Consider the following 25,045-nt stretch of genomic DNA (forward strand, 5'->3'; position numbering starts at 1 on the left):
TTTAATGGAATTTGTGAGATAAATCAGTATATAACAAATCTTCTGACTAAGTGTTCTCTGACTTTGCAAATATGTTGTTAGCTCAGTAAATTTTATAACGGTCTTGTTTAAAAATTATGATAGACATGGGTTTTTTTCTCTTCAACATCTGCATTTTTGATGTAAACAAAAATGTCATCTGTGAACAGATCACGAAGGAAGGAGGATGATTGCTATTTATATGTATGAAAGCAAAAGAATTTGAAACCCTGCTAAATCCTTGAGCTTGCTGCCAGATCTGAGCTTGGAGTGAAATTTCGTTGCCTACGTTGATAACAGCTTATGAATTTAATTTTTCAAGTTTCTGCTTCTAGCTGGCACTAGAAAAATAAGTGTTTGCTTTGGAGTTTGGTTAGTTTTTTTTCTGAGGAGTTTAGATTATTTCAAGTACATTGCTTTTTACTTCTTTGGAGAGAACCTGGCTGTTCCTTGACCGGTGCAGAGGGGTGAAAATATAGATAAATACTTGTTTCCCTCTCCCTTTTAGGAGACCTGCAAAGAAAAAGACATAGAAGCCATTAAGCTACCTTGTTCAGAGAGAACATTAAATCAGAACAACATGGCACAGCATAGTATTGTCCTTGGATTGTTCATGATGACTGTTTTATCACTGTTGGATGGAAGTTCAACTTTCCTGTTAAATCAACGTCTGAAGGGAAGATTTCAAAGAGACCGTAGAAACATCCGCCCAAACATCATCCTTGTTCTTACTGATGATCAGGATGTAGAACTTGGTAAGAGACCAGTATAAAGAGAATTTTGGCCAATGAGTATGACATTGCTTTTTCTTGAAGCTAGATCCTTGCATTCAAAATAATAAATTTTTTTCAGTGTGAAAAATGATAGGAAGAACAAGTTTAAACCTGCCTTTATATAGAACATCCTTTCCATCTGCCTGCAATTCAGGGACAGCAAAAGTTAGTCCCAAAATGTTAAAGTTCCTGTTCCTGTGGAAATACACAGTTCATGCCTGTCTTCATCTAAACACCTAAACTTTGCTTCTGGCAATTGCAAACTTAACCTGGAAAGCTGCATGCCAAAACAGTAGGTTTAAATTCATGACTGATAATTGCACCCTGTAATTATCCAAATTCTTTTGTGTAATTGCAGGCATTCATCGCATATACAATTTTCATTTTATTTACTTAAATGTTACCTAACATAGTAATACTGTTCTTGTAATTGTCCATTTAGATGTGTAGTTGATTACTGACCAAAATGACACAGAATGAAAAGATCTATTCTGTTATCAACTCTATGTTAATTGTTGAAGAAAGGAGATGAAGATTAAACACATTTTGCCTAATGATTTGGAATAATGAATTAAATGACAGTTTGGTTTTTGTTGTGTTACCTGAACAAGCTTGTATTTACCTAATGCTGTATTAAGTTATGAGAAGTGATTAACACAAACCAGTTAACATTAATAATTTTGCATTAGAATTGTACTCTCATATGTGTATGAAGCCTCAGTCATCTGAAAAATGAAAACTCTTGTATGTGTAGTCTGGTGGGGCAGTTTTGCCACCAAATTTTTCTGCATCTGATTTCTAGTATGGATAGGAAAATTTGGAAAATGGACCTCCCAGAAGAAGTAGAACATAAAATTAATCAACTTGTACTTCTCATACACTTACTCATCTTGTTGAGAAGTTAATCACGGCAACGTTGCAGTCTTTGTACAGATGCTTTCTTCTTATCAATATTAAGGTATGCCTGCAGTATCACAGATGTCACACTCTTCATCAAGGTGGTAAGAAAGCCTGCTATGGAAGTAATCTCATCATATTAAATGCCATTCAAATTATCAGGATCAGATGATGTTGTTGTTATCTTTTTTTTTTAATGGTTATTTGGATCAGAAATGAAGCAATTCCAAGAACATATATCCCAAAGAACCTAACTACGTTTTCTTGCAAAGGTGGTCCTAAAAAATGTATCATCTTCTATTTTATGCTAGCCTTTGTGTTTCTGATGCAATTGTGTAAGTCCTTCAGGCAGTATATTTCACTTCTCTGATAACTTGATGCTTTCCAATTTCAAGGATAATGGGCATGTGTCCACGCAAATTAGGATCTAACTAAGGAAAATCCATTTGGTGAAGCTGAGATTGGATATTCGTCATTTGCCACTAATAGCTTTGGGAGACTCAATATTTGTTTGAATTAATTTTTATTCTTGTCTGTTGTCTGGTGAGCTGTCCAAGTTAATCAAAATTGCCATTTCTGCTGATTGTAGTTAGTGCATTTAAGCAAGATGAAAACAAGATGTGAATTACAAATAAAAGCTAAGGAAAAGTTGGAAGCTATGAAAGCGTAGCAGAGAAAGCTATGGGTAATATTTCATCTGTTTCTAAGAATATTCTGTAGCTGATTGGTGTTTTAGCTTTCATTGTTCTCTTGTAGCTACTTTGGAGGTAAAAGCGAATACAACACAATCTCAAGTGCCTTTAACAGCCTTTCCTTTATTTGTTTAAAGATAGATTTAGCCATGTGCCAGTAGCAGGTGGAGCTTACGTAGAGCTTACCAGAAAGACAATGTCATCCTTTCCTGGAAGGAGGTGTTGGTTTTTTATTTTGATTTTTTGTGTGGTTTATTTTTTTGGTTTGGTTTTGTTTTTTAATTCACATTACTGTAATAATTTCACTGAGTTTTACTGGAAACCAAACCTCAGCCTTGTATTGAAAGAAGGAAAATACTGATGAAGGGCTGGTAGATCAAATGCAGAATCTCTGAAGGACATCAAAGGAGAATGTGTATAGATTGTAATGGATACAAATGGGAGAAGACAAATGAGAACACCATGAACTACAGACACAGACATATTTGCTAGACTGTCTAATCAAAAGACTGTGTTGACAAGCATAATATAAATAAGAGGAATATAGTGACAAGGAATAATTAATTAGGAACAAAGACTTTTTTCCCTATTACATCCACGTTAGTATAATGCTGATGTCCCCTGTGTGGTGGACTCAGTATCTCCAGTTGAGTTAGGTTTGCCTACCATACTGCTATGGCTTTAACAAACCAGCTCATTTCATAGTCTAGTTAGAGAAAGATCTGATTATTTAGGAGCTATTTCAACCACATTAAAGAAATCTGAGTGAGAGGTGATTTGTATGTTTTGAGACCTTCCTCTGAAAAGCTATAAAAGTAGCATGGAAGATAATTTTTTTCTTAGTTATCATATTTGGAGATGGGGCTTTAGAGCTTTGTTAAATGTGAGGGTGTCTTGGGGTGAAGAAAGGGAAGTGAAGATGTGAAAAGGGTGTCTCATGAGTTTCAAATACAATAAAAAGAGAAGTTTAGGAGACAGTTAAAATTCTGGGGTTCAGTTTATTGGAAAACTCTTCTGAACTTGTGCTTCAGAGTAGACAAATCACTTGATACTTAATACAAGTTCTTCAACAGCTGGAGCTCCATAAAACGTAAATTATTCCCTCCTTCAACAAAACACAACTAATAGGAAGTCAGTATTTTTTCATAAATAATTTGTATATTTTCTCCATTAATATTAGTCAAAATATCAGCTTTGTCCCTGAGTTGAACTGTGAAGATATGTGGAACAAAGTTATGGAAAGCACACATTTCAAGTGACTTTTCATAAAGTTTGCTTTGCTTGTTCACTGAGTAACTTTAACATTTCAAATTGATTGAACTTCCATATTTTCATAGTAGTCCAATGAATGTTTTCTTAAATGGCATAGAAATTTCACTCTTAATTGCTAAATTTTTGTTTACTATCAGCCATTTTAGATGGGTAGCAACATTTTCTGTATTAAATATTGACACTTTGAAGGCATGATTTCCTGTCATATATCCACCAGTGAAACCTCAGAAGGTCTAGCTCAAAAGGTGATGTGGTGAGGTCCCAGTTGCTGATTAACACATAAGTAATCTGCCAGAGAATGGATGTCTCTGTATTGGAGGCAAACTGAAGAAAATAAGTTTTAGTTGGCTGGTTTAATGCTGTCTAAAATATTTAAAGCTGGCCTATTTAAGATTATACAGAAGAGTATGCTGGATTTTACCTTGCACTGCCCTGTCACTCTGTATTAGTTCTCAAGCTGGAGAAGCAGATTAGATCATATGTTTTTATGTTAAAGGCTATTGATATATAAGGCATTGTCATTACAGCTTCTTTTATTAAAGAAGCTTGCTGTCCCCAAGGGGAGTCTTAACATGTACTGTTATTTATGCATAAATGCCTCTGTCATTTAAAGGGGTTGTTAAATTGTATTTCAATATCGCGATGGCAAAACATTTTTTCAGACTGCCTGTTTATGCTTGGGCTGGCTCATAAGAAAACATCCACAGTTTTCAAGCTCACATAATGTATAATTAGCTATTATATTTGTTAACTTAATTGTTAGTACCTTTAAGTACTAACACTTAACCCACAGCTATTATAGAAACAAAGAAGTAAAATCTTTCTTTCTTCAGAAACTCCTTTTTGATATGTGAAGATTAGCAAGTTCTAAGGGGGCAGTGCAATAACCTGGCTTGGTTCTTGTTACAAGATGTAACCCCAAAGCGATTTCAACCCCATGTGCTCTGACCTGAGAAACGCACAAAGAGATTTTTAAATCTTTTTCTTTTTTAATACTCTTTCCAACAAAATGGTCTCAAACTAATTCCATGGCAGTGCTTAGGTAAAATGACCTACCATAGCAATTAACCTTCCTTCATGATGCCAGAGAGTCAGATTTTGTATGTGGCTTATGACCATTTTCCCTCTAGGTTTTGACTCCTGGTTATATCAATGTGCTCTGTATCAAACAACCTACTGTTGCAATTTCATGATGAAATCCCTGCGTAAAGAGCTTAGAAGGAGCCTAAATTCATTATTGACAGAAACAACATAGTTTGTACCAGATGGCTGTAGGATGCAACCGTCAGCTTTGATTAAAGCTGAGCTGTTAATCCATCTCAGTCTTGGGCAAGTTAACCCCAACCCTATTCTAGCATGAGCCCATACCTTCCTCTCCATATTGTCAATTGGCTTCCTTTGCACATAACAAGAAGGGAGGGTTGGTGATGAACAGGTTTCATCTCCTTTGAAAGGTCATGCTGTTGACATGCACCATGACAAATTCTTTTGAAATTCTTCCTAGTTCAAGAAGATGTTCTCTAACTTGCTCAGTTTTAACATTTAGACACTGATAGAGGAGGGAAACTAAATTTCTTACTTCTCTGATCCTTGGTGTTTCTGGGTTTAGGAAGAGATATGGATCCAGATTTAGCTAGGTGGATGTCTATGGTAAAGATCCAGTCTTTGATCAAAACCTTGTCTTAAATAAACAGAAAAACCATTTGGAAGCACTGTGGCATTCAGTAATTGTGATCAAAAAGACTTCTATCCACGTTACCCAATTTATCCAAGTCCATTGCTTCTTTGTTTGGTTATATAAAACATAGTGTTACCTGCCCCAAGTAGTCATCTAAAAATCTGATTCTGCAGAATCAAGCCTAAGAAAATGTAGATAGTAAGACTGTCACTAGAATGGGTGAAGCAGATAGCTAGAACTCAGTGAACTTGTTATGGAAATTATTATGGGAGCTTTTTGGTGTCTTTGGTTCAGTGACAATTATAGAAATCAATACCTCCTAATATTTCACATTAGGGAATAGAACTATTTAACTACACAACAACTCCAGCAGACCTTTCTTGAGCAGTAGTTTGGACTAAATAGTCTTCCAAATGAAATGATTCTGTGGTTACAACCCTCAGCCTTTTGCATAAAGCTGGCACAAAAAGTTACATATCAGGTTTCTTGTGAAACCAAAAATTAAATAACACTTACGGAGTGTGTATGCTTTGGTCAGGGCTGCTGCATAAAGTGCTTTTCACCCTCAGGTGCTGGAACAGTAATAGCAGGTCCAGAAAGGGTGTAGAGATGCTGCAGATAGTTACGGTTGTAAATCTTGAATTTAGAGAGAGAGAAATGAAAGAAGCATTATGATCTATGTCAACATGCTTGAGTCAAATCTTTACTTAGGACTTCAGTATTTAGTCCTTACTGAAACGATGGGAGAACTTCACTGAGGCAGGATCAGTAGTCTCTCTGGATTTGGGTTCACTCAGAGGTAACAGTGCCCTTCCTACTTGTGCTTCCTTCTGGTCTCTAATGTGACATCTGAGCTCTTGTGACTGAAACATGAAAATATTTCTGAAATGTTTTCCATCTTTCAGGCTCTATGCAAGTGATGAATAAAACAAGACGTATCATGGAACACGGAGGTGCTCATTTCATCAATGCCTTTGTGACAACACCCATGTGCTGCCCATCTCGCTCCTCTATCCTGACGGGGAAGTACGTCCACAACCACAACACTTACACCAACAATGAGAACTGTTCTTCTCCATCCTGGCAGGCTCAGCATGAAATACGCACCTTTGCAGTGTACCTCAACAATACAGGGTACAGGACAGGTAAGATCAAGGCTGGGTCCATCTGAAAGCTTCCTTAGACTTACCTTAGACACAGTACAGAGGCTAATGTATGTATTTTAATTCTAATTTCTTCTTGACTTCTGGCATTCTTCAGTGCATAATGCCAGAGCTTAAGTCTTCGTGTTGGTTTAGCTTCCTTGTATTTTTACTTAAGGAATAGTTTGTTTAAAAAGAAACAGCCAACAAAAATCCCAAGACTTTTGTTTTTCGGAAGGTGGAAATAAAATACTGTGTATGCTTGAACTGAAGACATAGCAAACCTAGAATATGGCCTACAATTACATGAAGTGTGCAGAGCAACCAAGAAAGATGCTATGAAAAGGAATTAGTGTTTTGACTTCTTTCATAAAACTGATATATGAAGCAAATTAAGAATGAGAGAAAAGGGACTGCTCCTTTTGTGCTTTGGGGCAGTCAGATGGTATGATTTCTCTAGACAGTCAATTCCCAGAAAGGTGTTTAGGAATAATTGGCAATAATAATTTGTTGGTTTTTATTTTTTAGCTTTGAGGTCATTTGGTAGTACAGGTTTGCCATGTAGATGTACAGTTTAACTTAATTCCTTGTTTGTGGTGTGGTTTGTTTGTTGGCTTGGGCGGGTTTTTTGTTTGTTTATTTTTGGGGTTTTTCAAGGAGTAGAAAAAGAGGCAATGAGGAGTAAAGCTTTTTGAGGCTTGCTTATATATTTCAGTTCACAACCTTGGAGTGAGAAAGTTTTTAATCAATTCATAACCCAGACCATCTCCCTGTGTTTTTTTCTCTCCTCTTTTCTCTTTTGTGTAATCTTGAAGGCAGAAACTGTACTCTTCTATTCCACTTCATAGCTTCCATCTGTTTTTCTTTTCTGCTGCTGGTTTCACATCTCCTTTGCCACTTCCTCATCCATTGTGATTTTCCTGTGTTTTGTTCTGTTGCACAAGATGATTCTCCTGGGGATCAGTCTTTCTGCACTGTAGCGTGTGCTTTGAGGTAGTGGCATTTGTGGCTGGGATCTATAGAGACTTGTGCTGCTGCTGACACCTTTGTGAATGTGCTAGTTGCATGCAGGCAGGAGGGAGCAGTGTGGTGCAGGTTTTTCTTGCACAAGTTGGGAGTGAAAAATAGGCGACGGAAAAGGTGCGTCTTTCCCCTAATTTTTCCTTTGGTTTCAGCCTTGGTTGTGGGTTTTATTTTTTTTTAACTTTGGCACTTTAAAAAGCTTGACCAACTTTGTTAGGCACTGTACTTGGAAGAATAGAGGGACCGAGCTCAAGGGAAGTTCAGTCTTTGGCTGTGATAATGGGATGGACATTGGATAATGGATGACAGCACAGTGCTGTCAGTGTGCCATAAGGTAGAGAAAAATTGGCCATCAGTGTGCAGTAGACTAAAATGAGTGTGTGTACACACACCTGTATTTCTCCTCTTAGTCTACCTGGTGAAGTACCTCAATGAAGAAACTAAAGGGATCTGATAATAAAATGTAGTCTTAAGCTGCTCTATGAAAATAGTCTTAAGATGCAGAAGCAGAAGACTCACTGTATGTTTTATGCAACCCATTAGATTTCCTGCAGTTACTAAGGTAATTATACTAACCTATAATCTTTACAGTAGTGTCATATTTTTGCTTGTCACAAAAGGTGCTGACTTGGGACCATTTTGTTGACCATTTTGAAGGTGGCTTCAGTACTTAGGAATTACTGATTTTTGAAAAATCTGGTCAGTTACTTTAATACCTAAAAAGAACTGGTATCTCATGAAAAAATCTTACCCATGGAACAAAATTTAATAGTTAATGACAGGATTTTTATCTCAGAACCCCCATATTTCTGCAGTAAATTCATGAATTTTACTATGTTTATTCAACTGTACATTGTCAGTCTAAGAGTATATTTGGCCATGATGTGAATGCAACATATAGTTGACCTTTGGGCTAGCTGGTTGTTCCATGCAATGCTGAGAGTACTTTCTCATCTGCTTCCCTCTGATTGTCTCTCAGGATCAAAAAGTATTAAAAGTAATTTTTTGCTAGATATACCTCTGAAAAAAGGACAGAAGTGCTCTCTCTCTTCCCCCACTCCATTACTATACTAACGATTGGGCAAATGTTTGACTTTGGGCTGGGGAAAACTGGTATCAGATGCAGAAATACAAGATTTTTGAGAGATTTTTTTTAAACAAATCTTTATGTGTAATTAAGACTCATGCTCAGAATGCAAGTTACTATCTGGAAAATTGTCTGTTGAAATAGGTCAGAACAGCAGTGCTCTAAATACATTTTCAAAATGCCTAATGCACAGCATTCATGTTGAAATATAGAGTGTTACTATATTAAAACATGATCTCTAATTTCACACTCTTGGTGGTAAGTGCAGTTTCACGAGGCACTAATAGGTGGATAGATGCAGCTCAGCATCATGAAGGATATGAAGAGAAGAGTCTGGGAGGAGGAATGTGTGGTCTGACTCCAAATATATCAGGTACTGAAAAAGAAAGTATAATGGTAATCGGGATCCAGTTTCTCCTGTACATAGGTGGTAAATCAAAATATCTGCATTATGAAGATATAAATAAGAAAAAAAACAGAGGCAAGATTAAGACTCTTATCTTCGATCTGTTGTAATGGAGACAACAAAGTTATTTTAACAAAAAACAGAAAGGAATGAATCAATTTAACAGTGGTGTTTTTGTTATGCCTTCTTACTATGCTTCTGCTTTCTCTACCCCTAGCTTTCTTTGGAAAGTACCTTAATGAATACAATGGCTCCTACGTGCCTCCTGGTTGGAAAGAATGGGTTGGGTTACTTAAAAATTCTCGATTTTACAACTACACACTCTGTAGAAATGGAGTAAAGGAGAAGCATGGATATGACTACTCCAGGGTAGGTCCTGTTGATTTATTTCTCTTAACATGTATGTTAATGACATGACCACAAGAAAGCTGCACTTTGTAGTTTCAGTCTCTTTTTGTACTTGAAAGCTGCTATGTGGAACGTTATCTACAACCAGTAACAGTGGTGTTGGGACATTGTTACCTTCCCTTCTGGGAGGGTTATGTTACTGAAAACATTGTTACTAACAGTGTGAGCGAGTAAAATGTTCTGAGACTGTGTTAAATATTACAAGCTGAAGATCCGAAAGTAGACTTAAATGCTTCAGGTTAACTATTTCTGTGCTTTGTATGATGATTATTGTGGCAGTGGAGTTACACAAGCATTAATGAGATGAGAATCCATTTCCCTCCAGCTAGACCCACCCTTTTCGTTTAAGGAACTTCTTTCACAGCCACGGTACTATGGAGTATTCACAGAATCTTAGTACAATTTACGATAATTCTGAATCAGTGGAGAATTTAACTATTACGTTTGTATTTCTGTGCATACAGGTGTATATATTTTTAATATCCTGTCAAGGATGTTATATCCTGACCAAACTTACAGAAATGCTTCATAGTCATTGTCAAATGCAGTTTTATTTTTCCTCATCTAACATGTTACAGTTCAATACCTTCTTGCAGTCAGGAATACATTTATTTCAGCTAAAAGGGTTCCTTTCCAAAGGAACCAGCATTACTGAAGTCCTAAAGTAGGCAGAAGTGACTCTGTAGTATGATGATGACTAAATCTATCCATACACTGCTCTAGTTTTGGTGTATAACTAAGGAAGTTGACTGCCTCTGGAGTGATTTGTAATGTATATTTGTTTAACATGTGTTTTGTTCACTCTCTTATTGATTGCAAATCCTGCCTTCCTATTTGTGTTTCATTAACATAGTGTTCACAGCCATTTTCTCCTTTAAAAGATTAATGTCTGGGATTTCTACTTTCCTTTGCCCTGCTTGCCTTTTTATAATTGAATGTATTTTGTGCTGAGAGATAAAACTTCACAGTCTTCTAGGGTTACCTTCTCCATCACCAGCTGCTAACGGGAAGGGGCAAACTAGTGTACAGAATTGTTTGTCTTCTGTTTTCCTTCAGATCTGTGAAGAATGACAAAGCTAATCTTTAGAGCTGTGTACTGAAATGTTATGATGAAATATATCTTGTGTGGAAAAATGTCAGCCAAGTGATTTCAGAGGCACTGTTCTCCATCTCTTTTGTACCAAGGAGCCAACAGGGAGCTTTATGTTCCAATACCTTCAGCTATGTTTTGTGTGTGCAAGGCTTGAAAATGTTTACAGTTTACTTGGTTTAGTTTTTTTCTTACAGTTTGATAATAAATAAAAAATAAGGATGATAGAAATACAAACTTTTTATAATCTTAATATTCTTGCATAATGAGCAGCTACGGTAAAAAACAGTGTGCAGAACAACAGTGTTGGTTGATGCTAACCATGGAGTTTAAATAAGTAAACAGATGCTGAAATGGAAGGCTCTTTCTTTCCTGCCATTTTTGTTGTTGGAAACGTGATTTTCCAGCAATGACCAACATCATCAGATAAATTTTTTTAGTCCTATCTGTATAACATAGTTAATGTTAATTATGTGTCAGTGGAAAACTAGAAAAAAAAAATCACTGACTATTCTCTCCTCTAAAGTAACTGCCAAAATTCTTCTGAAAATTAAATTCTTTCCAATTTTCTTACAGAATATTTTCTACTTTGATTTTTTTTTCCATTTCTGTCAAAATTTTTCTTTTTCCATTTCTGTCAAAAATTTTTAGACTAACTTTAACTTTCTACAACTACAACGTCTACAGTATGGGCCTTTTAAAAAAACCCGTTAGAAATCAGTTCAGTGAAATGTTTGTTTGGTCTTTTGGCCTGGTAAATGCTGGGTTTGCAGTGATTTTCACTTTGACCATGTGGAAACCTGTGTTTTTAGAATGAAATTGGAAAACTATACTCTTGTAATGGCTAAATCAAAGATGAGTTGCACACTTCAAGTGATTGACCAGCTTAAGGAAGCAGCATGATGAAGATTAATGGCAGTGCATTTTTGAGAGCACTTAAGTGTTCTCTCTCAACTATGAATATTGTCACAGGCATTGAAAGCATGTTCAGAAGTCAGTTTTGCTTTTGTACATTTTCCCTTCTCCTGTGTGCTTTTATAAGTGGAAGTCCTTCATTTAATGCTTATTTAGAGTGAAAATGCCATCCCGGTAACAGTCCTAATCATGGCAGTTTTGTAACAGTCATGCCTTGTGTTGTACCAGCGTGTAAAATTATAAATGGAGAATTTGCCAGCCTTCTTCTGGGATAGACAAGAAATAACTTGGAGGAAGTAAATATAGTCCATGAAAAAGGCTTCCTTTGAATGACAAGCTGACTTCTCAGACCAAGGATGTTGACAGAGGTGAAGAGGAGCAAGTGTCTTAACTGTGGACAAAAAGCTGTACTCAAAAAGAGATGCAATCCAGTCTGTACCACACCTTGAACCTGTTGGCTTGACCAGAGGCAGATGTTATGTCTGGTGTTACATTCTGCTGTGACATGGGGGTTATTTGGGGTTTTTAAAGGTGTACTTTCATATCCTACTCATGTTTGAGGGGTATTTGTATGTGTAGTGTTTCCAGGGAAGCACCTAAGGGAGAGCGTGGTTGTCATTAAAAATCCCGTCTTCAATCCCTGTAGTTCTTGCAGATATCTTAAGAATGATAATGATACTGAGAAAATACAGAGATAGTCCAACTCTTCTACAGGAAGTTTTCTAAATTCTCAACAATATGTGTGACAGAGTTATATCTCTATCAGATTATCTCTGTAATATTGAATGAAGTCTTTGTTCAGTTAGCCCACAGTCTTCTCATGTTAGTGATTTGTAGTTCAGAAGAAGGCTAAAAAAGAAAAGAACATCAATCCATTTGCATATTCAAAGTATTTTTATGATGTAAGGTTGGACTATACACCTTGAAGATACTGACATACATTTTTTTAAAATTCATACCTGGTCAGTGTATTTAGTATTGTGTTTTTCATCATGTAGTTGTGCACTTTAGGAAGAAGGGGTACTGTTTGATCTCTTTTTGTGCCATTCAGTACTGAGAAAAAAAGCTATGTCTAGGCAGTGAAGAAAGAATTATTTGATTCTAATTTTTTGAGTTTTTAGTATCTGTAACTTACTTCCTCCTCGTACCATTCTAAATGAAGTATCTTCTTTTTTCCTATTTCTTATGATACCTCAGACCTCTCCTTCCTATTGCCCCCCCAGTTTGAAATTCCTTTTCAAGTGTCTCATTATACTTTTGCTTCTACTTGCAGGATTATCTGACTGATCTGATTACCAATGACAGTATTACCTTCTTTAGAATATCAAAGAAGATGTATCCTCACAGGCCTGTACTGATGGTTATAAGCCATGCTGCTCCTCATGGTCCTGAAGATTCAGCCCCTCAGTACTCACAACTCTTTCCTAATGCCTCAGAACACATGTAAGGAAAAAGCAAAAACTTTGATTTTCAGGTTCTGGAATGTGGAAGTTCTAGGTACCTCAGGGAAACAGTGTTTTTTTTAATAGTACTCTTGGCATAACTTTGTCACAAATATATAAGAAGAGTTTCCAGGTTTTTTTTTTTTGATACCTCCTTAGACCAGTATAAGTGTATTGAGAATGGCTGCTGCATCTAGAACTCAGAATTGTAGCTCATTGAGATAAATGGGAAGATTCATGTTGAATTCATTGGACGTTGTTACAGCTTATTTGGGAAGTAAAGCACTTCTTATTCTGAGCAGGATGATCAAAATTTGGTTCTTGGGCTATAATCTCTTCAGGGGAAGAAACTCTATCTCCGTGTCCTTACTTACAAACTATAGTATATGTATTACTCCTGTTTCTTTTATGGAAAGAACAGAAATACAGGCCTGCAGCACCAAATTACACAGGCTATTTCCGAATGAGCTGGCATGTCTGTGCATGACCCGATACAATGTCTTGAACAGATCCCAAAAGCAGTATCACCTGGTTCCTGAAGGAACGTGTTCATAAGCTCCATGTTGAGATGTTTCTTGTTTATAACACAGAAACATTTTCCATGTACAGCTCTTAATGCTGCACTACAGGTATCTCCTCACATGGAGGTAAAACAAATGCTTCTCCCAAATCACCTCTTGATGCAACTGAAAGCATTCCTACAGTTTTCTAATGACTGGCTTCATGCCTTCTTTGATGTTCAACATCTGTAACTTTCTTCCTATGTGTTGCCCCCTCCCCCTCTCTTTCTAAGGGGAATTCTGGTTTACATTCTGTTTTACTTTGGGTTTGTGGAGGAGCTGGTAGAAACTGGTAGAAACAATTTTCAGTTGCTGGCCAAAGCTCCTCAGGCTAGCCCAAAGTCCAGTGAAAGCCATTTTAGCTTTTTTGTTTTATTTAAAATAGAGTCTAAGAGAAGTTTCTTTTGTTTTATTGTCTGGTTACTGCATAACTTGGAATTACATATTTTGTTATTTTCTGCTGTGTCCAAGATAATCTGTGGCACAGATCATCAGCAATTAAGTGTTTCTTGTTTGTTTGCCATCTTATGCTTTCATTTTCTTTGAAATGAAAATTGCGGAAATGCCCAATGAGCAACTTCTCATGGCTTATATCCAGTATTGACCTTAGATTTATTAGGTTCCTTTGGAAGGCGTTTGGATCTCAGAGATGATTATCATGCAGCATTCTGTAGCAATTTACTTCCTAGCTGAATGAAAAAGAGAAGGGTGGAAGCAATGAAAAATACAGACTATATTAATCAATTTTTCTTTTGCTAGTACTTTAAATTTGGTTATTCACACAAATTAGGTTTATCTTCCTAATTATAAAGTAATTACACATTTGTTGGTTTGTTTTTGTTTTTTTTTTTTTTTTTTAAATTTTAGGTGACTTTTCTTACAGTGATAACAATTACACACGAAGTATCACTTTTTGAAAAGAAATTTTGTTTGTAAAAAAAGAAATTATCCTGGTAGATTAAGGAACTGTGTTTTTCTTTCGGATATGTACATAAAATAGGATTTTTTTGGTACCTCTCACACAAAGAAATTGACAGTTGTCTTCTAAACAAATTTTCCAGCACTGCATAATGACAATAATAATAATAATAGTAATCTGCCAGAGTTTTCACTGACCTGGGTTTAAGAGTAAATGTAAAAATGCAGAACATGTACATACAGTGAGGGAATGATGCAAGTTAGTTCTCTAGTTTCCATTTTCCCCTTGTTCCCAAATTCCAGGTAATCTCAGTGACAGATAAATCTGTCAATGGTAACGGGTTGCAGGCAGTTCTTACCGTTTCATTGTCATGTGGATATTGTAAGGAAGGATCAGAATGCGGTGGAACGGATACAAATGGCCCTAAAGCAATAAGCAATACCCTGAACAAAGTCTTTGCCTAGTCCCCAAAGCAGAAGGCAGTACACCAGGTGGTATGATCCTCCACCTTTCCCTGTGGCAGTGCTGGTGAAGTCTGTAAGTGGATTCTGTGGGAAAGAAAAGCCAAGGGAAAGCGGGAGGGTAGTACTTTGCATTGACTGATGTAAATATTGCATCATGTGGCATTGCTAGTAATAGCTAAAAACCAGTGGTATGGATTTGAGTCAGCATGCTGCTTTGCTTCTGACCTCTGGTATGTACTTCTGTGGCTAATTTATGCTGTTTTTCTCTTGATTCTGTACCATGTTCTGGCTGGTATGACCATTCCACCCTATACTGCAGACTCTCTCCATCTCATTCTGTCGAGCTCCTCTCTGTGTGCATCTGCAGTCTTGTCTGGTTTGAAAATTATTCACAGGGCAAATCCCTCAGCTACATGGTTTTCCTTTATTGCTGCCTATGTTGTGAGCTCTAGAGAATGTGGCAGCTGGGCAATTTAACAGTGATCAGAAACCTCACTTCAATAGAGGGTACATGTTACCACCCATCTTTTTCAAGGTCAAACGCAATCTGTCTGAGGCTTCCCTTCTGGGTACTTTGGAAGAAGTTGTCTCAGCTAGCTTCTAGGGATGTTAATTTTTGTATTTTTCCCATAAGACAGACAAATCTATTAAGGATTAAAGGGTTACATTTGTAGTAATCAAAGAAAATTGTGAGCTTTGGTTGGATTAAATAGTGGGAGGTTTCAAATCAGCCAGGAAGTCATGAAGTAAGTGGAAAAGGAATTTGCAAAGCATTTTTGATTTATTCTGGGCATCATAGAGCAACACTTTACATAACAGTCAGCATTTTCAAGAGACAATGTCATTATTTCAGCCACAACAACATTCTGAAATTCAAGAGACTATTAACAATACAGGGAGAATAGGCAACAGCCCTTTCCTCCCTGTATGAAGAAGCCTTCCCTTGCCAAATATGCACATTTTTCAGATAGCATCTAACAGAGGCTTTCAGCATAAAAAATGTCACTGTCAGATTATTAGTTTAATATTTATATTAAATCTCATAAGACTATCATATTCAAAGATACATTAGGTATGCAATATTTTGATGAGAAGTTTCAACCTACATGATTTTTTAGCTTAATAACTTTAAATAACCTTGCTGATCTGTTACCTATACAAAAACCAAAAGTAGAAACTTCTCAAATAGGAATTAATTAGGAAATTCTGTGCTGCTAAGAAGAAAGTAAATGAGTATTTACATTTGCAAAGACCAAGTTTATGGCTTTGAATGAAAAAAGGAAGCCTAACCAAATTACATAGGAAAAGTAATTTTTAATGTTTTAGACTCTGCGCATGATGTGAAGAAATTGTAAAAAGCAGTCTTCAACTTGAAGTAATAAGGAATAAATATAGTAGGTAAGAATAGTATTTCTTGCAAATGTAAGCTATAATAATACCTTTCAGTGAGTTGGTTATGCAGAGAGTTGACATGATGGTGGTAAAATAAATCTTTTATTTAGGTTCAGCTAAACTAAAGTTAGATAATTATGCATAGAAAAGTGATTGCTGGGACTTCCAACCATGTGAAACTATGCACAATATTTTTCCTCATCACTTTAATGATGACCCAGGACCATGAGCACTTGGAGGGACTGTGAGATTCCGAGGGGACATTGAACTAGGTTCTTGGGATTTTGCCGGGACTTGAAGCAAAGGAGTTGGTGGCTGGAATGAGTCCTCAAAATAGAGCCCTATTTCCTCATCCCACTTTTCTTCACAGGTCTTTAAAGTCCAGCTATTTGTCCACTTCTGCTGCTCACATGCAATTGGATACCAGTAGGCAGAGTGCCTGTGCTCCTCTGGTGCACAAGTGTGACAATATTCAAGTATCAAGTTGTGCTGAGCTCTAAAAAGCTGTTAACAAACATAGTAGAACCTTTCCAGCAAGTTCTATAGTTATTTTTAAATAGCTTGCGCAAGATGTAGAATTTGGTGCTAGTGTGGGCAGAGTGAAAACAAAGCAATTGCATGAGTAGAATTTCTGTAATACATGCTTCATCCTGGTGATACTTGTGGAGTTAAGTCTTCTGAGGCTAAGTCTCTTGGCCTTGAAATGTGTAGTTGTTAGATCGAAATCACTGGAAAGATTAGGTGTGTTTAATGTTTTCATAGATTTCATTCCCCCCCCAAGTGGTTTTCATTTTCCCATTTCAAAAGTAATCTTAATATTTTCTTGTGCACCTCAGATAGTACTTCCTGTAGTGTTGATCATATGGAAATTAATATTCATTACTAGGACATTTTTCTACTTAGCTAAAACATTGTGGTTTTCTCTCTGTTCCTTAGTACTCCCAGTTATAATTATGCTCCAAACCCAGACAAGCACTGGATAATGAGGTATACTGGTCCCATGAAACCTATACACATGGAGTTCACTAACATGCTACAGAGAAAGCGCCTGCAAACACTCATGTCTGTGGATGACTCCATGGAGAGGGTAAGATTAATGGTCACTTTTGTTTTGTTTTTTGGCTAAACAGGTGCTTGTTTCTTGAGTTAAGCTCCACATTGTCCTTCATATGAAGGAGAAAGAAGAAAGGAAGATGTTTAAAAAACTATCAGTTTTTTAATAATGTGTAGTCCTCTCACCTCTGATCATTTTGTCTCTTTATTCAATGTGTAAGGTTCCTCATGTCCTAAAGGCAGGTACCCTGAGTTAGGTGGTGTGAACAAGCTGATTTTTTGCCACAGAACCACTACTGATAAAGGGGAAGAGAAAGGGATTGCCTGGAAAACTACACATCATAAACCCTAAAAATGTATCCTCTAATAAAGTCGTCCTACAACCTGTTGGAAATAATTACCTAAATGTGTGTCTATTTTGATCCTGTAACACTGAGCTTCTGAGAGAAGAAAACAGCAGCAGCAAAAAGTGATGATACCTGAGTCCTAACTGGAATGACCCCGGAGGAGGTTAAATACTGGAAGTAAATAAATATGTAGATTAGTACTTTTAAAATTGTCTGCATCATGTAACAATGAGATTTCTTAATGCAAACTATGTGTCTTCAACAAAATGTGTGGATTCACTGAAAGCTATGCTGAAGAAGAATGGTTTTGCAGATTTAAAGTTGTTGCAATTTTTCTGCTTATCTCTTGGCATTCTTATTCAAAAAAGGTAGAACATAAAATTAGAAGAGTCCTCTAAGGCAAAAATGAGATTATGTAGATGACGTTGCATAAGCTTATTACTGGTGTCTTATAATTACTGATTTCAGGCAAATATGATGTCTGCTTCACGTTAATGAAGCTGTTTAGATGGATCTGATACCGGCATTAGGGGAAATTGGTGATTTTACCACACAGTTTGTATTTTCTGTTTAGTAAAAGGGTTTCACTCTGGGTGATTCACGGCAGGCAAAATCAGTTAGGTTGGGTTTTAGCTCTAATTACCAAGTTAGCCTGATTTTTTTCTACTGAATTATGTGTTTTACTAGTTTTTCAACATTAAAAAGAAAAAACAAAACAATCTCACACTCCAGAAAAGCAAAACAAAAAAGAACAACCCCCAAAAAAACAAACAAAAAGCCCCCAAAACAAAAACCCCAAAAAAGCCAAACCAGCAAACAAAACCTGAAAAAGAACCAAAAATGAACTCCCAAACTGACACAACAAGAGTTTTTTTCCTGTGCTGATGTTTTGCACCTTTGCAAGGCTTCACTTTGATGATATCCCACCACCTTCTCATCTTTCTCAAGCGAAAATGTCACATAAAAATTGGTCTTTGATGCTCAAGTTGGTACATTTCACCTAGTATCTTATTTAAATCTCCTTGTAATTCTCTACAGAGAGAGAGTATGACTGAGTGAGTTTTATCTGTAAGATATTTTGCAAATATTCTGCCTCAAGGGGAGTCATTTGTCTGAAGGCAAGGTTGTTGGGTCCTGCCTGAATATGTGTGAGATTCAAAGGGCTGTCATTTTATTACAACTGCTTGCTGCAAGAAGAAGATAAAAGTGAAGAGAAAATTTTGAAATGACACCTTGAAACTTTTATCTTTATTACTGTATATATTTAGTACTGTCTTGACAGCTCTCTTGCAAAATACTGAACCCAAACATTTTTGAAATGGCATGCTAATGTGTTTTACCTTAAAACAAAATTTTGTCTTGTAATAGCCACAATATTCAGTTAGTAAAATTAAGATGTGATTATGTATTATTCAGAGTGGTTCATTATGATAACTCAGTGCCATCCTCAGCTGTTTGTATGTATTTGTATGTTACACATGGGCAGAAAGTGATATGCAGCATTCCACATGTAGAGGTACTCAGTGGAATAAATTTCATATTTTGTTTCGCTTTTTTTCAGATTTACAATATGTTGGCTGAAACAGGAGAACTGGAAAATACATATCTAATATACACAGCAGACCATGGTTATCATATTGGGCAGTTTGGGCTGGTGAAAGGGAAGTCCATGCCATATGAGTTTGATGTCAGAGTCCCTTTCTATGTCCGAGGACCAAATGTGGAGGCTGGGTCCTTGTAAGTGTCTTGCTTTTGTGTGTGTTGTGACCTGAAAACTTCATGTTCAGTTCTCTAGTTGTATTGACCTGGCAGGCAAATGGAGGCACAAAACTCTGCTCATCCTACTTATTTTTGGCAGAAAAATATGTCTCCTCAGAAAGCAGAACTGATAGCACAGGATAGTGTAACAAACTCAAGGCCATTGCCTTTTTGCTTGCATGGGTGTGCAGCACAAGCCACTGCACTTTTGTGGATACAGTTGAAAAATCACTTTGAATTTTGTCCAATCTAGGAAATGCATTCTTTTGAGACTGCAAATTATACACATAACTGTCACTTAAAAGTTTAAAAATATTCTGTATAATGTAGATAATTATTGCTGAACATTGGAGTCACTTGTTTCAGTTTATAAAGACCAGTTCATATATTAGCATCCACAAAATATTCTTTTTGGCTCATTCTCTGAAACTACATGGTTAGGGCTGTTATTTGGTTGCACAAAAGCATGCAGAGTATAACCGTTAATTAAAATGGTAGCTTTGATCAGCTAACAAATTAAATAAATACACTTTCTAAGCAATTATTTCAGATAGCAAATATTTGCACTTAGGTAATGATTTTGGACAGAGGGCCATAAACTGCTGCCTAATATTTATATCAGTGTGCATGACTTAACATAATTAACACACACAGTCTTCCACACACAATTTTTTCTTCACCACAGAGGAATGGATCTAGTGTGTAATATGATAGCAAATAGCTATTAAAAACCTCTCATTCCATATGCTGGTTAAATTCATTGATTCACATTATCTGAAGGCAGAAAAATGTTAAATTCTGTGGATTCTGCACTGTGTTTCTGATTTATTTTCAGCAGTTTTGCATGTGAAAAAACCAATATTCTCTAAAGAGCAGGGAGGGATTCCTCACTTGGGACTAAACATATTACCTCAGCACTGAAAGAGTTTTGTCTGCAGCAGCCCAGAATTTCAAAGGAACTGGAATAGCCTTCTAAAAACCTGCTCTCTTTTGCTTTGCAGTTTTTTGCCTTCCTGGAGAGTCGATACTAACAGGGCCCAAGTGACTGAGCTAGTGCTTCTGCAACATATAAGGCTAGAGAGCAGCCACCTTGTGTCTGCTGTAGTTCTAGGATCTTTACACCCAGAAAAAGCTTTTATCCATAAAAGCTCTGAAGCCTTCCCACTGAATTTTATTTTTCAAAGACTTCTGAAGATGAAAACATGTTTCTGTTAGAACTGAAAGAATCAGCCTGACAGGGTCTTAACAGCACAGAGCCTGTCACAGCAGAGCAAATAGGAAGAACAGGATAAAACACCTTGGAGAGGGAATACATTAGATATTAAATTGATCTTCCCTCTCAGCCTGATTTTCCTTCAATGGTAGAACTTCAGTCATCCATGTTTTGTGTGAACCTTATGTTTTTCCTGCAGAATAATTGTTATGACTCCCTTTTGGTACCAGGCAAATTTTAATAGCAATCACTGTAGCAAGTCATTACTAACCTCTCCTTTCAGTTACCCAATATGCTACATCATAATTATTAGTAATCAAAATCAAATCAGGTACATCAATTTAATTCATCACCTGTGCTCTTGTCAGTCCCTGTTTGCCTACTCTCTCAAAGATGTAGTAATTTTAAAATAGTATCTCATTAAATAGTGTGACATTAACAGTTTTCTTCTGTCCTGTATTTTGAGCTGGAATGCTGCACTAATATTTATTGCAGCCCATCTTGTCCCATCCTTTCTTTGTGCCTGCACATCATAACACAGTGATTCTACATGCTTAGTGCTGTAGCATGTAGTGTTAGCATGTAGTTCAAGCTGTTATTTTCTCACTTTTTTCTTCATAACTCTTCCCCCGTGCTGCTTTTTTCTTCATCCCTTTTTCTGTCTCACACTGTAAATTAACAGTCACTTTTAGTTGTTACTAGTGCCTAGCAATGTTTCTCATGCTCTCTTCAGAACATGCCTACTGTGATAGGAACTGAAGTGCTCATTTCTATACCAGATTTTGAAACAGGTAAGGCATGTGCTACCTGCCAAATCTACTTTTTAAGAAAGTCATCAGCATATTTGGCAGGCATTTTGATTCTGTAAGACACCCAGTTTTTCCAACGGTTTTTAAACTGCCTTGTGTAAAAATTAACTAACTTCACCTTATGAACCACTTTGCTTTCTCAGAAATGCTCTGTACTAAAGTTTTAAATATCTGTATTAGTCCCCTTGAGGTTATGCAAATTATCTATATATTATATGTTAATTCCCTTCGTGGAAAAGAATCAGAATGTCTTCTTTTATTTGCAGGTGTCACAAAATAAGCCTTTTCAGGTCTTTGGACTCTGTGGAAGCTGGAGTTGCTTGGTATTATTGTATGGAATTTAAATTGTTTTGTCCTATGTTCTTTCCAGGAATCCCCACATTGTGTTGAATATTGATCTTGCACCTACAATTCTAGATATTGCTGGATTGGATATTCCGTCTGATATGGATGGTAAATCCATTCTAAAGCTGCTGGATTCTGAGAGACCAGTAAATAGGTAAGAAATGAAAATGTTGCATGGAAACATGCATGTGTTTGTACAAGAGACTGAAAAACTGTTCAGCACTATGCAGAAAATTTAAAGGAAAATATAATACAATCACCATCTATCTGAGTACATAATTCACTGGAAAATCTGAAGACTATTTGGCATATACAACTCACTTCAGTTATTTTCATTTTGGCATGTTCATATTCTAGATATATGGCATGCATGGCATCTGTATATACTAAATGTAGTCTATGTAGACATGAGAGGGCTACACATGATGGTCTTTGGCTACGTAAATTATGTATTTAAATGTCTTTACGGCATCATTTTTAGCAAAGCATTTCATATTGAATAAATAGTAAAATAATGGAAGGTGATGGTTGTGTATCAGACTAGAATATAGACGGGCTAGCACTAAAAACTGCAGTTTTTATTTAAGACTTTCCATCAGTACTTTTGTTGAAGAAGATGAGGAAGAGAATTAGACTTGCTGGAGAATGCTTGGAAGAGAAAATCAACAGAAAAAGCAAAGGAGAACTATTTGCTTTACAAGTAGCTGGGTGGAGGGAAAGGGGGAATGGAGCAGCTGCTTTTGAATAGGATACTTTTTGGTTAGATGCAGGGTAAAAGCCCAAATTTGAGTCCGGAAATCCTGATTTAATTTGTGATCCTTTGTGAGCGAGGAAAATTCAGTTAATCTCTTGTGCCTTCAACAAACTTATGTTGAAGAAACTGTCCTGTGTAAACCTGTTGTGAATTTAGTTTCTGTGAGAGAAATATGTCCTGTGGTTTTCTGTGGAGAGGTGTATGTTCCTGCTTCACAGAGCTGGATGTCCTCTTGTGCAGTTACATGGCATGTTTCTTGTTGGAATTAGGGGTAGGAGAGAAAACTAGGGCATGACTTGATTACTGGTTTTGTGGGAATTGCATCTTCCTCTCCTCATTTCCTCCTAGGTTTCATTTAAAGAAAAAGATGAAGGTATGGAGAGACTCGTTCCTTGTGGAAAGAGGGTAAGGAAAGTGTTAATCACAAAGCCCAGTCTTTTTAAATAGAAGGATATTGAATAGCTAAAGCACTCTGCTGCAGTCTAAAGCCATTTAGCTGTGCCAGCAGGGACACGGCTGCAGTATGCCTAATGGCAGTGATTGTGTGATTGGAGGGAAGGGATGGCCTCTGCCTACAGCGTGCACAAATGTGCTCTTGTGGTGGGGGAAGGCGCGTTTACTTGGATTGAGAGATGGGAAGGCATCCCAATTTGCTCTCAGCTGCTGTCCCCTACCCTCCTGCTTGTATCATGGGCTTATGAACAACCCTTCCTCTCTGCATCTTCATCTGCTGGCCATTCCCTCTGCACCTCTGCTTTAGTACACAAATGGAGGCAAGAGGGGTTTGCAGAGTGCAGCCCTGTAGAATGTGATGCGGTCTCTCCACATTGACAGTTTTTACTGCCTGTCACTCAGGAATGTAACAGTGTCTTGATTTTATGTTTTTGTATGCTCCCTGAGAGCAGGACATGAATAACTTGTGTTATAAATGCTAGTTTCTTCTGGACTCTTCAGTTTTGGCTACCAGAGATGCTATGGACTTGGAAAATAACTACTCCTCTGAGTCTTTTCAGCTAACTGTATTTGTGTGTTGGAGTTAATATTAACGTAAGAATCATTTTTTTTCCCCAGTAAGCTGCTGCATAAAAGGGAGAATGAGAAAGTAGATGCCCAAGAAGAAAACTTTTTACCCAAATACCAGCGTGTGAAAGACCTCTGTCAGCGAGCTGAGTATCAAACAGCTTGTGAACAGCTTGGCCAGGTAGGGCATTGTTACCCCTGACTGCAAGTAAGCAGCTGTAATTGGGCTAAGCTCAACACCTTCAGTGTGTCAATGTCCTTCACCTCATCATCAATGCCAGCATATAAATCAAATGGCTCATTCTGTGACCTTTGCTCAAATCTTTATTACAGCATTTATGAGATTGACTGTCAGTCAGGAAATTGCTGATTCAAGTGTTCTTTATTGATTCCTGACTACCACTAAGAAAACCGCCTAGGCTGTTTTAATGTTTTATTTCCCAAAGAGAATGTGGTTTGGGATTCATTAGTGATGAGAAGCTACAATGTACATAACAGATTGGCCTTTTTAAATTCGTACAGCTTGCTTTGCTTCGAATTCTCTCTTTAATTCATTTTGTTCATATTGTTACTTGGAATTACATATAGTAATGAGAAGATAAAATTCTGTTGACTTAGTATATCCCTCCTCTTAACAAAAACACACTGGGAAAACACACATGCAGTTATGACTGGAGGCAGGCTGTGTGTATATGGGCATAAAGCTCATTGACTGTGTGTCATTTCCCTCGTTGCATAACCGTTTTGGGCAGATATGACAATATGTTCACTTTAGATACAAGTTACATAGAATAAATTATTGGGAAAAAAATTAGGCTAGTATCAATACATGGTCTTGACATGCACAGGAGAGAATTCTGTGAATTTTTCAGGGCAGTGCAAAAGCAAAGCATGGCTGTCTCCAGAGAATTCACCACTCTTGGCAAAATTGACTCTGTGTCATTGCTCTCTCATGCAGGTGTGGGCCAGAGAACCCCTTTCCAAGGACTGTAACACATTCTGTGGACAAAGGGGTGAAGGTAAATGGGTCCACATGCTAATGTGTCTGTTATCACACTGGCATTACCTCATATTCTGGCAGCCCAGAGGGCTGTCAGGATGAGCTAATCTGTGGAATATAACTGTTCTTGCAGACATTATATGAATGACTTACCAAGCTATAATCAGTAATGGGCTACTTAGGCTGCAGTAGTTAATTTTTTTACTGTCAAAGTCCAAACTCCATACTTCTGGCTCGACTGATCCTGTAGTTCAGTGCACCTGTGAAATGAGTCCATTGTTCCTTAGCTATTTGGATCCAATTTCTATATATAAAAATTTTCCAGATGTTCTTTTCCTCCTGTGGCTTCTATGTCAGATTTAGTACACAAAGCAATTATAATGTTCTGTTCTTTATAAAAATACTAAACTTAAAGGAATACTATATGCAGTAGTTTATTGTCATCAGAAGCCTTGAGCTGAACTTTTAGCTGAATGGGAACAAGCCATTGTTTTATGAATTTGCAGTGTTATTTGAGGAACTGGAAGAAAAGTTATTTTTTTCTACTACAACATTGTCCAGTAAGTAG

The 25,045-nt window shown here is 37.0% G+C and overlaps 1 protein-coding gene across 5 annotated transcripts in view; it reads left to right on the top strand.

The window, feature by feature from the left end:
* The window catches only part of SULF2 (sulfatase 2), an 82,315-nt gene that overhangs the window by 35,798 nt on the left and 21,472 nt on the right, over positions 1 to 25,045 (top strand). For 3 of the 5 annotated variants that reach the window (XM_041478543.1, XM_041478542.1, XM_041478544.1), the window contains exons 2-10: positions 527 to 773; positions 6,236 to 6,475; positions 9,206 to 9,357; positions 12,675 to 12,844; positions 17,115 to 17,265; positions 19,140 to 19,315; positions 21,729 to 21,857; positions 22,806 to 22,862; positions 23,529 to 23,658. In XM_041478543.1, the coding sequence (XP_041334477.1) occupies positions 599 to 773; positions 6,236 to 6,475; positions 9,206 to 9,357; positions 12,675 to 12,844; positions 17,115 to 17,265; positions 19,140 to 19,315; positions 21,729 to 21,857; positions 22,806 to 22,862; positions 23,529 to 23,658 (1,380 nt within the window). In that variant the 5' untranslated portion in view covers positions 527 to 598. The remainder of the gene's footprint in view (positions 1 to 526; positions 774 to 6,235; positions 6,476 to 9,205; positions 9,358 to 12,674; positions 12,845 to 17,114; positions 17,266 to 19,139; positions 19,316 to 21,728; positions 21,858 to 22,805; positions 22,863 to 23,528; positions 23,659 to 25,045) is intronic. The other 2 variants (XM_041478546.1, XM_041478545.1) reach the window with 1 other exon arrangement.

Source organism: Pyrgilauda ruficollis, unplaced genomic scaffold, assembly GCF_017590135.1.
Source record: "Pyrgilauda ruficollis isolate IOZ18807 unplaced genomic scaffold, ASM1759013v1 scaffold45, whole genome shotgun sequence".
In the NCBI taxonomy this organism is placed as follows: domain Eukaryota; kingdom Metazoa; phylum Chordata; class Aves; order Passeriformes; family Passeridae; genus Pyrgilauda; species Pyrgilauda ruficollis.